A 13,717-nucleotide genomic window follows, 5' to 3' on the forward strand; every position below is an offset into this window, starting at 1 on the left:
GGTTGAACATCAGTAAGAATTTCCTCATGGAAAGGGCTGTCAGGCATTGGAAAGGGCTGCTCAGGGAGGTGTGGAGTTCATATCCCTGGAGGTGTCCAGGGAAGGCCTGGACATGGCACTCAGTGCTCTGGGCTGGTGACAAGGTGGGGATCAGTCACAGGTTGGACTCGATTTTGGAGATCTTTCCCAACCTTGATGGTTGGGATTCTATTTCTGTTTAATTCCTGACACCCACAAGTGCCATTCCAGGCTGCTGGGCTGGGGACAGCCCTGCTGTGTCACAGTGTCAGTTTTTAGGCCAATTGCATCTTTTTTTTTTTAAACTAGCAAACCCTGCCCCCCCTCCCCAGCCCTTCTATTTACAGGCACAGATCCCGATCCCTTCCCAGCTGTTGAAGCTTTCCCAAGCTTTATGTGCAAAAGAAAAAGGGGGGTTTGGTGTTTTAAATGCAGCTGCTTCTGATATTGTTTCAATTTTCCAGAGTGCTTAAATCCCTACGAACAGCTGCCAGGCCTGGCCTGGAATGCCCTGGAGCAGGGGCTGAGCTTGGCACTGGGTGTTTCGGGAGGAGGTGTTCATGGAATCATGGAACTCTGTTTTGGGGGCAGAAGGGGATGGTTAAAAACCCCACCATTTCCAGTGTGGATGTGCCACAAGGCTCTGCATTGTGTTGTGGCAGGTGTGGGACAGAGCAGGACTGCAGAGTGGCTGCAGCCCTGTGACACTGCCACCCACCAGGATGGCATCTACAGCAGGGAAAGGTACTTGTGTGAGGGGGAAAAAGGGGAAAAAAAGATACCAAAAAGCAGGTGAGAGAAACAGTGGTGGGGACAGATGTGACTTTACAGAAAACCCCTCAGGTGACATCCAGAAATGAACTGTCTCTTTATTATTAAATAATTAACACTCCAGTGATTCAAAAATTCCCCAGCAGCTTGAGCTGCAATGGGAATGGGGGGCAGCCCCCCCGGCCCTGGCTTGTCCCCTGATTAGCAGAGATTTTATGGAAGACTAAACACAGCCTGCAGCAGCTGAGGATCACAGCCAAGGGAACAGTGGCTGGGGAGGAGCTGTGACAGGAACTGGATGCTCAGCCCGGTGGGAGCTGGAAAACACTCTCCAGGCTGTCCTGGCCTGACCTTCATGGCATGCCAGCTCCTGCTCCACAGAACCAGTGCCTCTGAGGGGCTCTGGGATGGATGGCTTGGAAGGAGGGATGTCCAAAGAGCCAACTGCAGACACAGAGCTCGTTGGATGTGCTGGCATGAGCCCCCAGGCCCTCGGACACTTGCTGGTGACACTCATGGCCGGACATCCTCAAGTGCTGGGCTGAGAGGTGACAGGAGCACCTCCTACTTGTCCTTGGCATCCAGCTGGAAACAGAGACCACAGTGCTTGCCAGGGAGCATCCAACATTCCAGCCCCAGCACCATCCCTTCAGAATCCTGGAATCCCACGATGGTTTGGCTTGGAAGGGACCTAAAAGCTCATCCAGTCCCACTCCTGGCCATGGACAGGGACACTTTCCACTAGTCCAGGTTGCTCCAAGCAACTGGTTTTCCTCCATCACTGTTGCATCAGCATTATCCCTCAGGGATTCAGAGCAGCACAAGCATCAAGCCAAGGGCTGGCTGGTCCCCAAAATGTTGGTACTGAAAAATCAAAAACCTGGCAAAAATGCTAAGAATTCCTACTCATTCCTGCTGCATAATCTGAGGGAAGTAAGAACAACCTGGATGTTACAACTGGAATCTTGAAGCCAGATTTTATGAAGTCACGTTTGTACAATGTATACCTAAAAAATACAGCTTGATGTCAAATGTGGAAAAAAACCTCCCAGTGGTCTAAAGGAAGGTAGTAATTAACATCAGGACTGAGCTCCAAGTAATTATGAACTTGTTCCCCTGCAATTTCTCACTCCTGAAGATCCCAGAAGGCTACAGATGTGAGAATGGTGGGGGGAAAAAGTCAATTTAAGGATTCATCACTGCCAATTGGAGCAGCAACCCCACTCCCTGTCCAGCCAGCAGCTGGTTGGCTCTCAGCACAACTGGAGCTTCCCTTCCCTCTTTCCTACTGCTTATTGCTGCAGAGGAACCTCTGAAAGTGGAAGCACAGCCATGAAGAGACTGTAGGGGTCAGAGTTTCCAGCCTCTCCCCTTCACCAAGGGAAGTGCTCCCTGTGGAACATCCCAGTTCTGTGTTGAGGCTCTGCTGCCTCACAGCTGGCCAAGGGCATTCCCGTCTGGTTACTCCCACCCCCTGGAACCTGCACCTCCAGCTACAGCTACAGGCTTTGTCTGAGAACAGATCACACACCAGGTGATGTAACTGGAAGCTTCTCAGTCCCTGAGAGGGTCACTGCTTTCAGCCCAAATCCTGTCCTTTTCCATGTTCCTAACTCATCTGGGACTGGCAGATCCATGTCTTCCCACTGAGCCCACAGTGCTCTGCCCTGGCACACTGGTTGTGAAACAGCACTCAGGTTTGGGTTGGAATGGGGTTTTTTTTGCACTTTTCTGTGCAATGTGACCCCAGCAAGCACAAACCCCCTCCTGTGCATAACTCCAGCACAAGGAACTCAGGAGCTGAGTGGGGAGCTGGGGGTCTGAGCCTCTCCCCACCTTCTCCTTCTCCATCTGGATCAGCGTTTGCATCTCCTCGTTCCAGCCCAGCAGCTCCACCAGCTTCTGGACGCCGCCGACCACGTCGCCGAGCTGGGCCACGTCGCGGCGGCGCTGCTGCCACGCGAAGGGGCCCACCAGCTCCCGGTTGATGAGCACCCGCGGCACGGAGCTGCGCACGGCTCCGGCCAGGCTGGCAAAGGGCTCCACCTGAGGGGGAACCCGCGCCCACACGGACAGTCACCCTTACAGGGCCACCAGATCCCGACACTCTCGGCTCGGAACCGCTCGGCCACCCCGGCTCTGAACAGGGCACAGTGGCACCGGTTACCTGGTGGCCTTCTCTCAGCTCTCCAGGTGCACACCGGGTTTCCAGAGGGTCTCTCAGAGCACCTCCACCCTATTTCTTACCCTCCACCTCAAATTCCACCTCCCCAACCCATCTTCTCGCCTTCTCTAAGCCCTCTCTCCCGTCTGGAGTCCCTTCAGGCCCTGTTTTCCATGTGAGGTTTTCCCAGGGGTTTCCCTTATTGCCAGACCTCCAGGGATGTCCCGATGACGAAGAGCAGGTCCGCCATGGGGAAGTCTGTGAGGTGCAGGAGGAAGCGCTGTGGGAGCTGCTCGCCGAAGAACACGATGTCAGGCTTGACCACTCCGGTGCAGACAGGGCAGCGAGGGATCCTGTCCCCCATGACATCTCCCTGAAGGGAGAGACCCCAAAACTGCCTGTCACAGGGACCCTCTCCCCCTGGAAGGAGAGACCCCAAAACTGCCTGTTTCAGAACCACCACGTGTCCTCAGAGCAACACCCAATCCCAAACCTGGTTCCCTCCATAAACCTCCTGTCCCCAAGGGCAAAAGAACAGGTTTGGACCTGTCATTGCTGCAATAATTAATGTCTCCTTGTGTTAATTGTGTTGCTGCCCAGCTGGGCCCACTCACCCTGAAGTCCTCTCCGGGGAAGTTCCTCTGACACACCGTACAGGTGGCAGTGGCAAAGGTGCCATGGGCTTCCACCAGCCTGTCGGGAGGGATCCCAGCCACTGGAACACAGTGTGTGGGAAAGGACTGAGCCAGAGCCTCCCTGTGTGCATCTCCCCAGTCCTGCTGCTCCCCTCAGCTCCCGGGGCTGCTGCTGGAGATGGGAAGAGAGAGCTCACCTCTCTCCAGCCCGTCGATGTTCTGGGTGTAGAGGCGCAGGAGCAGCCCCTTGTCGTGCAGCAGCCGGAGGAAATAGTGGGCGGAATTGGGGCGGTAGTTGCCGGGATAGAGCTCCTTGGCCAGGGTGAAGAAGGGCTTGGGGTTGACGAAGAAATAGCCCAGCTCAAAGATGGCCTCGGGGTAGGGGATGTCGTACTGCTCCAGGTTGCTGTACAGGCCGCTCCCGGGGGACCTGCGGGAACAGGGGGCAGCTGAGAGGGGCTGAGGTGGGGCCTGGGCTGGAGACAGAATCCCAGGATCAATGAGTTTGGAAGACACCTCCGAGAGCATCAACCTGTCCAGCCTGTGATGCATCATCACCTTGTCAACGACAGCAGGAGTGCCATATTCACATAAGTGCCATGTCCAGTGGTTCCTTGGACACCTCCAGGGATGGTGACTCCAGCACCTCCCTGGGCAGCCCCATCCAATGTTGAATCACCCTTTCCATGGACAAGACCTCAGCCCTCCAAGGACAGAGGCATCACCTGAAGTCCGGGATGCCGCTGGGCGTGCTGATCCCGGCGCCCGCCATCACCACCACGCGCTGACATTCCTTCTTCCGGAGCAGCTCGGCCACGTCCTTCAAGGTGAGCTTCTCCTTCCCCTGGTCACCTCCCCACCTGCCCAAGATGGCTCTGGCAGTTGCGCTGACACAGAAGGGCCTGGAGCCTTGGATCCTGCTCGGCACAGGGGGAAGCACAGCACTGAGAGAACCGACAGTGACTTTGGCTCAGAGGGGAGAAAATCACCCAAAAATTCCACAGAAAGCTCTCCTCTGGGCAGGATTGTGCTTGGGCTTTACTAGGAGAAAGCTTGGCTCTTAGTCCGACCCAAACCCTGGAGCAGACACGTCCCTCAGCAATTCCTTATGTGGACCTAAAACACCAAATCAGCAGTATTCCTGTGAGGGGCTTTTTTGGACAGGGATGGACACAAGGCTGGACCCACTGGGAATCACCAGTCTCAGTGATGATTTACACTCCTCTGGGGTCCAGGAGACCCTGCTGTGTCCTGAGATCAGCAAGTTTCTCTCAGGGCGATGTGTCACCCTGCCCAGGTGAGCACAGACACCGTCATGTCCCTGTTCCCTCCTCGGGCTCTGTGTGTCCTTGTCCAAAGGAATCACAGCCCTGTGCCCAGCTGGGCTGGGAACAGCCATTATCATCTGGGAACAGTCATTAGCAGTTTGGGAACAGTGATTATCAGCAGGGAACAGCTTCTCCCAGAAAATTAGTGCTGCTGGAGCAGGGCATTGTGCACAGTCCAGACCAGGCATGGGGAGAGCCAAGAGAGCTTGGCAAGCCCGAGGAGCAAGGGCAGAGCTGGAAGTGTTTCCAGGCCCCACGGTGGTCAGCTCTGCCTTCCTTGGGATGTGACAGCTCCTTTGCAGGGACATGACATTGCTTTCCCAGGGATGTGACACTGCACTGCTGTCACAGGGACGTGGCTCTGCCTTCCAAGGGATGTAACACTGCCTTTCCTGGGATGTGTGATACTGGCTTCCTGGGGAGGTGCCCTGCACTGCCTTTCCCTGCTGTCAGAGGGACGTGGCTCTGCTTTCCCAGGAATGTGACCCTGCCTTACCCTGCTGTCACATGGAGTGACAGCACCTTCCCAGGGAGGTGACACCGCACTGCCTTTCCTTGCTGTCACAAGGATACGGCTCTGCCCTGTCAGACCGGGAGCTGAACTCAGTCTCGGAACACCACTGAGCTTTTCCTGGCAGATCCCTGCTCTGCGGGCTCCCAGGCCAGCCCTGCTTCCGGAGCGATGTCCCTGCCTAGACGGGGACGGGACATGCTCCATCCCACCCCAGCACCGATTCCCGTGCTGCCCTTCCCGCAGGGACACCCCAGCCCCAGCCGGGCACTCCCCACCTACCTCCGGGCCCCGCCGCCGCCCAGCCCCGTCCCGTGCCCGTCCCGTGCCGCGCTGCCGCCGCGGCGCTGCCACACGCTCCTCCAGGCTGCAAGAGAGCACAGCGGTGCTGGGGCCGGCCCGGCGCTCCCGGCGCTCCCCCCCGGCCCCGGCGCTCACCGGCCGCCAGCAGCGCCCGCGCCCCGCCGCGCTCCATCGCCGCTACCGCACCGCCGCGAGCGCGCGCGCCCGCGCTCCCGCCGCCCGCCGCCGCTCACCCCGCCCGGGGCTCGCTCCGGCGGCGCGGCCGCGCGGAGAGGCGGCGGGGGCGGGCGCGGGGGCGGCGGGGCGGCGGCGGGCGCGGGGGCGGCGGGCGCGGCGCGCAGCGAGTGCGCGGCGGCGGCGGGCGCGGGGCGTTACGGTACCCGGCGGGCCCCGCGCGGCCGGAAGTGAGTGCGCACGGCGGGCACGGCGCGGCCTCCTCGCTCCGCTCCCGTCCGGCCCCGTCCCGGCCCCGGTCCCGGCTCCGTCCGGGCCCCGCCGCCGCCGCCGCCATGAAGGACGTGCCGGGCTTCCTGCAGCAGAGCCAGAGCGCGGGCCCGGGCCAGGCCGCCGTGTGGCACCGCCTCGAGGAGCTCTACAACAAGAAGTGAGCGGGGACGGGGTGCGGGGAGCGCCCGGCTGAGGAGCCCTGGCGGGGCCCGGCCGGCTGAGGAGCTCTGCGGGAGCCCGGCCGGGCCGCGTCCCTTTAGCCCCTCGTTAGTCGCCCGGGAGGTGGCTCCGGCGGTGTTTGCCCCGTCAGGGGTCCCGGCCCCTCGTCGGTCCCCGCCGGGCACGGCCGGGATGCGGCTCCGGGCTCACGGCGCTGTTCTGTGTCCCCAGGCTGTGGCACCAGCTCACTCTGCAGGTGCTGGACTTCGTGCAGGACCCCTGCTTCGCCCAGGGAGATGGGCTCATCAAGGTGAGCGGACTCTTCCCGGCTTTTTGTACCAGGAAAAACTCAGCCTGCGGCTTCTCTCTTTCCTAATTCTCTTGGAGAATTGCTGACCTGGGTGGGTTCAGCTCCTGGGGTGTTTGCACTGCTGACTGTGCCTATTAAAGTTATATTCTGTTAAAGTTAAATGTCTAGGGTTCAGAAGCTTCAAAGCGATTCTTTACTTCACTTACCTAAGTTTTTTCTTTTTGGGAGTTGCGGGGAGGTGTTTTTTTTTCATTCCATATTTTAGCAAGAGGTTTGCAAGTGCAGGATGGGTGTTCATTGGAAGAAGCGCATGGGGATAGAACTTGATAAAATGAGCAGTTCTGGATTCTGAACAGTGCTGGAATTTCTGTATGGGATGCCCGATTTTCTGGAAAACTCATAGGATTGAGGGATTTGAATGGTGTGGGTTGGAAGAGACCTCGAGGATCATCATGGAAGGAACACCTTCCACTAGCCCAGCTGGCTCAGAGCCCTGTCCAGCACTTCCAGGGATGTTCAAATGAGCTGGAACAGAGAGGAAATGATGGTGAGGAGCTCTGAACCGGGGTGTCCTTTGCCCTGAGTGTCCCTGTCCTTGTCCCCGCAGCTCTACGAGAACTTCATCAGCGAGTTTGAGCACAGGTGAGTTACTGGGGGCCACCTGGGGGGGCTCGGGGGCCTTGGGGGACCCGTGCTGACTCTGAGCTGCTCCCTGCAGGGTGAACCCCCTGTCCCTGGTGGAGATTATCCTGCACGTGGTCCGGCAGATGACAGGTGCGTGTCCTCCCCTCTTCCCTGTCCTCTTGTGACCTCTGGAAGGTGGCCAGGCATGGCATGGGTCAGTCTTGGGTGGGAAGTTGTTGTGCTGTGTTGGGAAGGGAAGGTGCTGGCTTAGGAAGCTTAAGTTGTTGATCCCTGGAGCAGGAAGTCCACAGCTTCCCTGGAGAGGGGGTTGGTGGGGAAAAGCCCAGCTTTCCTGGCAGCAGGTAACCTATATTCCAGCCATCAGGAATCCTGTCAAAGACGGCTTGGTAGGCGAGGTTTAGCTCCATGAGAGCTGCTCATTTAAATATCTGTTTTTCCCTCTACTCCAGATCCCAATGTGGCCCTGACCTTTCTGGAGAAGACCCGGGAAAAGGTATGCTGGAAATTGCTCTTGGTGGGTTTTGCCTCCAAGCAGGCCAGCCTGGCGTGTGTGTCACCTGTGCTGGAGAGCAGCACCTTTCCACGGGGATTTGAGTGCAGGAAAGTGGTCACAAGTGACATTTATGCAGCCCCTGGAGCACAGCTGGCTGCGGGTGGCACTCTGAGCAGGTCCCTGTGTCCCTGCAGGTGAAGAGCAGTGACGAGGCCGTGATCCTGTGCAAAACAGCCATCGGGGCCCTCAAGCTCAACATCGGGGACCTGCAGGTCACCAAGGTGAGGGGTGGCCTGGGATGGGGAGTTTTGGGGTGCTGTGACATTCCTTGGTTATCCCAGCTCCCGGCCCTGAGGGGCTTGTGAGCTCACCAGGACGTGGGGGCTGCTCTTGGTGACCTGTGGTGTTGTTGCCTGAGCAAAGCACATGGGGTTTGTCATCCTGGGCTGGTTTTAAAACCATATTTTAAACCTGAAATGATGTTTTTCAGGCAGGGCAGCTTTGGTTCTCTTAGGGCAAGTGCAGAGGGATGGGTTTGGCTGATGGAATCCTGGAATGGTTTGGGTTGGAAGGGATCTTGAAGATCACCCAGTCATGGGCAGGAACACCTTCTACTATCCCAGGTTGCTCCATCCTGGCCTTGGACACTTCCAGGGATGGGGCAGCCACAGCTTCCCTGTGCCAGGGCCTCAGCACCCCCACAGGGAAGGTGTGGGAGCGATGGTGGCTTTGCCCGGGACGTCACCGGGGATCCCTTGGGAAGGGGATGAGCTGTAAGAGCCAGGTCTTGTCCTTCCCAGGAGACCATCGAGGAGGTGGAGGAGATGCTGAACACCCTGCCCGGGGTGACATCAGTGCACAGCCGCTTCTATGACCTCTCCAGCAAGTACTACCAGACCGTGGGCAACCACGCCGCCTACTACAAGGACGCGCTGCGCTTCCTGGGCTGCATCGAGGTCAAGGACCTGCCAGGTAACCCCCCCCAGGGCAAATCCCACCTTCCACGCTCTGCCTCGTCCCCCCACCCCAAATAAGTGCCCTGGCTGAGGTTTTCCCTCTGTGTCCTTTCGGCTGTGCTGTGGTGGATCTGAGGTCTGGCTGGGCTGAGGAGTGACTCCCGAGGACCTGCTCCTGAGTTGGACTGGGGAAAAGGGGGAATGCCCCTCCCAGAAGGACAAGTTTGTTCCAATTCCTACAAATCTTTACTCTGGATTCAAAAAGCAGCTTTTCTGTGCTGTGATTACTGCAGGTTCCTGAATTTCAGGCGGTGTGGGGAAGATGAGGGCTGGGAATAGTTTAATGTAGATGAGGGAGGGCTCAATGGAGCTTAAAGTGATGCTTTATGCAAAGTATTTTTGGCTTGTTTTTTTTTATCCCAATTATTTTTGGTTAGGGTATTTTTTTATCTGTAGTAGTTCTGGTTTGAGTATTTTTTCATCCAAATTATTTTTGTTTTGTTTTGTTTTTTTCCCAGTATCAGAGCAACAGGAGAGAGCCTTCACCCTGGGGCTGGCCGGGCTGCTGGGAGAAGGCGTCTACAACTTTGGGGAGCTGGTGAGTGCTGCCACATCCCTTCATCCCTGGATCCCCAGGAGCTGGTGTTCCCCTGCTGACCCCCTCCTGCCTGTCCCTGCAGCTGATGCACCCCGTGCTGGAGTCCCTGCGCAGCACGGACCGGCAGTGGCTCATTGACACCCTCTTCGCCTTCAACAGCGGCAACGTGGAGACCTTCCAGGCCCTCAAGTCAGCCTGGGGGCAGCAGGTGAGGGCTCTGGGACTGCTGAAGGATCAGGCTTGGGATTTCCACCTGACACTTGGGGTCTGTGGGCTTTTTCTTAATCAGCTTTGCCTCATTCCTGGCTCTGGAGCGCTGGTGCAATTCTGATTGGAGCCTAGGGGTGGTTATTCCATCTTGATACACATAGTTAGTTTTCTTTTGGCTTCCCTCTAGAGTGCTTCCAGTGGAAAACAGTGGTTTTCCCTCCTCTTCTGGGAACTGGGGGGGGAAACTGTGATATTGGATGTTACCTGCACTGGCTATGCCAGGAATCACTGGCATAGCAGTGGATTTGTGAATTCACTGACACTTGGATTGTTTTCTGGAACAGTTCTTGGCTGGTGGGTGGGCTGTGGTGGCCTCCTTCCCCTTAAATGAACCCTCCCAGGTATTTATTCCTGTATGTAAAGCTGTTCTGCCCCAGGATGGGGAGAAAATGTAATCCTGGGCTGATTTGGTGTCTTTTCTCTCCTCACAGCCCGACCTAGCTGCCAACGAAGCGCTCCTGCTGCAGAAGATCCAGCTCTTGTGTCTCATGGAGGTGAGCTGGGATGTGCTCAGTGTGTCTGGTCACTCACCTGCAGGAACTCCTGGATACAGGAAGTTCAGTGTGGATTTTGCCTGTAGATGGAGCTGCAGGCAGCTGCCATGAGGGAAGACACCTCGTGCTGGGCTGCTTGTCCCTAACTCCAGGGGGGCTCTTGCCTGGAGTGCCAGGACAAGGGGGAATGGCTTCTCTGACAGAAGGTTGGGTGGGATATTGGGAAGAAATTCTTCCCTGTGGGTGTGGGGAGGCACTGGCACAGAGGGAAGATAGTCTTCCATAGAGAAGCTGAGGCTGCCCCTGGATCCCTGGAAATGTCCAAGGCCAGGTTGAACAGGGCTTGGAGCAGTCTGAGATAGTGGAAGGTCCATTCTGTGATATGGAGAAGGGGGAGAGCAATCCTTCGGGGATAGTGTCAGCACTATGTTCCAGGATAAAAAAATACTTTTAGAACACAGTTCAGCATCTTTGTTTCCCAAGGACTGAGGTTCCTTTCCCTAATGGATAACCTGAAACAGTCCCTTCTTCCCACTGGAAGGTTCTGTTGTCACCATGCTAGTGTAAAACATTCCTGTTTGACTTACTTTGATTAAACATGAGAAATGCAGTTGTCAGTGCAGAGTAAGACTGGGCAGGGCAGTCTGGGGAAGGCTCTGTGAGCTGTGGAAATCCCTAAAACCCTGTGGGGGTTGTTTTTTTTGTTTGTTCCCTGGATCCAGATGACTTTCACCCGCCCGGCCAACCACCGCCAGCTCACCTTCGAGGAGATTGCCAAGAGTGCCAAAGTCACTGTCAACGAGGTGAGTTTGGGGTTAGACACCCTTGGTAATGCCCAGGTTCTGGAGCTCTGAGAGTGCCTGGATAGACCTGAACCACACAGAATCCCAGAATCATTTAGGCTGGAAAAAGGTTCTGAGCTCATCAAGTCCAACTTGTGCCCAGAGCACTGAGTGCCACATCCAGTTATTCCTTGGAGACCTCCAGGGATGGGGACTTCAGCACCTCCCTGGGCAGCCCTTTCCAATGCCTGACAGCCCTTCCCATGAGGAAATTCTTCCTGATGTTCAACCTGAACCTCCCCTGGTGCAGCTTGAGGCTGTCACTTGGTCCCTGGGAGAGGAGACCAACTCCCACCTGCTGCTTGGGGACAGTTGGACTGTTTTGGCTTTTTCCACTTCCCTTGTTCTTCCTTGATTTTCAGAGAAAAGAAAATAAATCTAGTTTTAGGGAAAAAGAACTAAAAAAACTAAAAAACCCTGAAATCCAGTTTTAGGGAGAACTTCTCTATGTTGAGGTGCTGAGTCTCAAGGCAGTTCTGTCACCTGAAAGGGGACAGCTGTGAGAGCTGCTGCCCTGGATTCTGAGGGGATCTCATGTGAAGATGCCAAGTTTTATTCATCTCAGGGGGAAAATGGGGCGATCTGGGTCATTTCCCAGGACTGTGTGTGTTCCCAGGTGGAGCTGCTGGTGATGAAGGCGCTCTCGGTGGGGCTGGTGAAGGGCAGCATCGACGAGGTGGACAAGAGGGTGCACATGACGTGGGTGCAGCCACGGGTGCTGGACCTGCAGCAGGTAATGGCCACCAGCTCCAGCTGGGCCAGGTGAGGTGACCTGGGATGAGTCATGGCTTGGGAATGAGCCTCCTTGGGAGCTTGGCTTTGCCCCTGGGGTGTTTCACCCAGAAACCTTCCAGGAGGTGCGACAGGACAGGGCTGCCTGTGCCTTGTGATAGCCACACAAACACCATGGATCACAGAAGCCATGGCTGTGTTTTCCAGAAGGATCCAGGCCTCATTGCTAAATGCATGAAACAATCTCTGGGAGTTTTGGGGATGTAGGAGGCACATTCCTCTTAGGAAGAGAGAAGTCCGGGATATAATGGAACTGTTGAGCTTCTCAAGTTCATCCTTGTAACACTTAAGGAAACTGTGCAGGGTGTCTTTACCTTCAAACCCAAAAATGAGTGCCTGGAATTCCAGCTGCAGACGGTTCCTGTGGTGCATTTCAGTTTAACCCTTGCTGATTTGCTGGTAGAAGCTGTTAATCCCAGAATCCCAGGATGGTTTGGGTTGGGAAGGACCTTAAAGGCCATCCATGGGCAGGGACACCTTCCACTAGACCAGGTTGTTCCAAGCCCCATCCAGCCTGGCCTGGAACACTTCCAGGGGTGGGGCATCTCCCTTTCTCAGTGTGGGGGGCTTTGAGCTCTCAGGTGTGAGAAGGAGCCTGTGGGCATTCCCAGGAGCTGAGGCACTCTGTCCCTGTGGCCTTGCCTTGCAGATCAAAGGGATGAAGGATCGCCTGGAGTTCTGGTGCACGGACGTGCGGAGCATGGAGATGCTGGTGGAGCACCAAGCCCACGACATCCTGACATAGAGGAGGGAGATTCCTGCTGCTCCTGAGGCCAGCAGCACTCAGAGCACTGACTGTACTGAATCCATGGAGGGGTGGGTGGGCAGAGCAGGAGCAGGAGCAGCCTGGGATGTGGCAAGCAGGAGGACGAGGACGTGGCCTTTTGCTGTGTGACCCTTTGGTGCTCGAGCCAAGCTTTCCCTCTGCTGGCAGGAGTGGCTCTGGGGGGATGGATCACTCCTGATCCCTCCTGCCTCCAGCTGCTGCAGGAGGGTGGCATCCTTGTGCAGGTATCCAAGGGGTCTTGGCCTTAGGGGGCACAGCCTGTCCCGCTGCCCTCTCCCCCTGAACCTGCAGCAGCCTGAGGCAGCATTCCCCAAATCTTCTTCCCCAAATCCTCTTCCTCCCCTGGCCCTGCTTCCCTCCGCCCCTCCTCATCTGCAGCAGAGGGAGTGTTTGCTCCATCCAAGGCTTTTCCCGGGATTCCTGGTTAGTGGGTGTGTCCATACACTTGAGGGGGTGGGTGTCTTTCACCAGCGCTTTGTGCTCAGGTGAGGTGCAGTGGCATTGCCGGAATAAACGTCTCTGCCTTCCCTTTTTGGGAATTCTGAGCTGCTGATGATTCCTTTAAAAACGTGTTTCCATGGTCAGACCTTGCCACTCCTGGGATTCAGGAGCTTTCCTTACCAGTTTGGTTCTCTGGTGTCATTAGCAAATGGCACTGCTGGAATTTTTGTGCTTTTCCAGCCTTGACTGAGGGTGTTAATCCAGCAAGAAAAAGAAGGGAGCATGTGGCTGGTGCCAGACTGGTGCAGAGATGCCTCACACAAGGGAGACAAGCTTTGGAAAACAGGACAAAATGGAATTGCTGGAGTCTGTACCTGCTCTCCAGGCCCTTCTGGCTGAAATTCCCTCCTGGGTGGGGGTTGTTCAGTGCCCAGTGCCTGCCTCTTCCCTGCCCTGCCACTTGGTTTAACTTGCCGCATTCCTACTGCATCCTGTCTTCCAAGGCTTGCTCCTGGTGCCACTTCTACTGACTTCAGGAGAGCATGTGGAAGAAGTAGGTGTTCCAATCAGGAAAATATTCCCTTTATTTCACAGCTGAGGATACGAGGAGGCTTAAAGGAGCGCAGTCTCCTTCCCAGTGCCAAGTCAGATCTCATCCTCATTCCCAGGGCTGTCACTATACTTTAGGGAATAAAGGAAACTCCACTGGAGTCACTGGGTTGTGGGGCTGCTGCTGCTTGGGATCAGCATCCA

The 13,717-nt window shown here is 56.3% G+C and overlaps 2 protein-coding genes across 4 annotated transcripts; one reads left to right on the top strand and one right to left on the bottom strand.

Moving 5' to 3' along the window:
- Positions 1-867: 867 nt before the first annotated feature.
- Positions 868-6,002, bottom strand: SIRT3 (sirtuin 3). 3 transcript variants are annotated; one of them, XM_064425725.1, is made up of 8 exons: positions 5,866-6,002; positions 5,710-5,794; positions 4,314-4,505; positions 3,786-4,018; positions 3,568-3,668; positions 3,165-3,326; positions 2,626-2,835; positions 868-1,374 (listed from the first exon to the last, which is right to left on the bottom strand). In XM_064425725.1, exons 1-8 carry the CDS (start codon positions 5,900-5,902, stop codon positions 1,354-1,356), a joined length of 1,041 nt encoding a protein of 346 aa, XP_064281795.1. In that variant the 5' UTR covers positions 5,903-6,002; the 3' UTR covers positions 868-1,353. The 3 variants fall into 3 exon arrangements, with proteins under 3 accessions (XP_064281795.1, XP_064281797.1, XP_064281796.1); XM_064425727.1 differs by having other exon boundaries at positions 5,964-5,982; XM_064425726.1 differs by lacking the exon at positions 2,626-2,835.
- A 112-nt stretch (positions 6,003-6,114) lies between these two features.
- PSMD13 (proteasome 26S subunit, non-ATPase 13) lies at positions 6,115-13,068 on the top strand. The gene is made up of 13 exons (XM_064425723.1): positions 6,115-6,334; positions 6,568-6,646; positions 7,254-7,288; positions 7,365-7,420; positions 7,741-7,784; positions 7,979-8,065; positions 8,585-8,756; positions 9,259-9,338; positions 9,421-9,546; positions 10,040-10,102; positions 10,825-10,905; positions 11,561-11,677; positions 12,386-13,068. The coding sequence occupies exons 1-13, from the start codon at positions 6,240-6,242 to the stop codon at positions 12,479-12,481; spliced, it is 1,131 nt and encodes a 376-aa protein (XP_064281793.1). The 5' UTR covers positions 6,115-6,239; the 3' UTR covers positions 12,482-13,068.
- The last annotated feature ends 649 nt before the right edge of the window (positions 13,069-13,717 follow it).

This window comes from Passer domesticus, chromosome 6 (genome assembly GCF_036417665.1).
Source record: "Passer domesticus isolate bPasDom1 chromosome 6, bPasDom1.hap1, whole genome shotgun sequence".
Taxonomy (NCBI): domain Eukaryota; kingdom Metazoa; phylum Chordata; class Aves; order Passeriformes; family Passeridae; genus Passer; species Passer domesticus.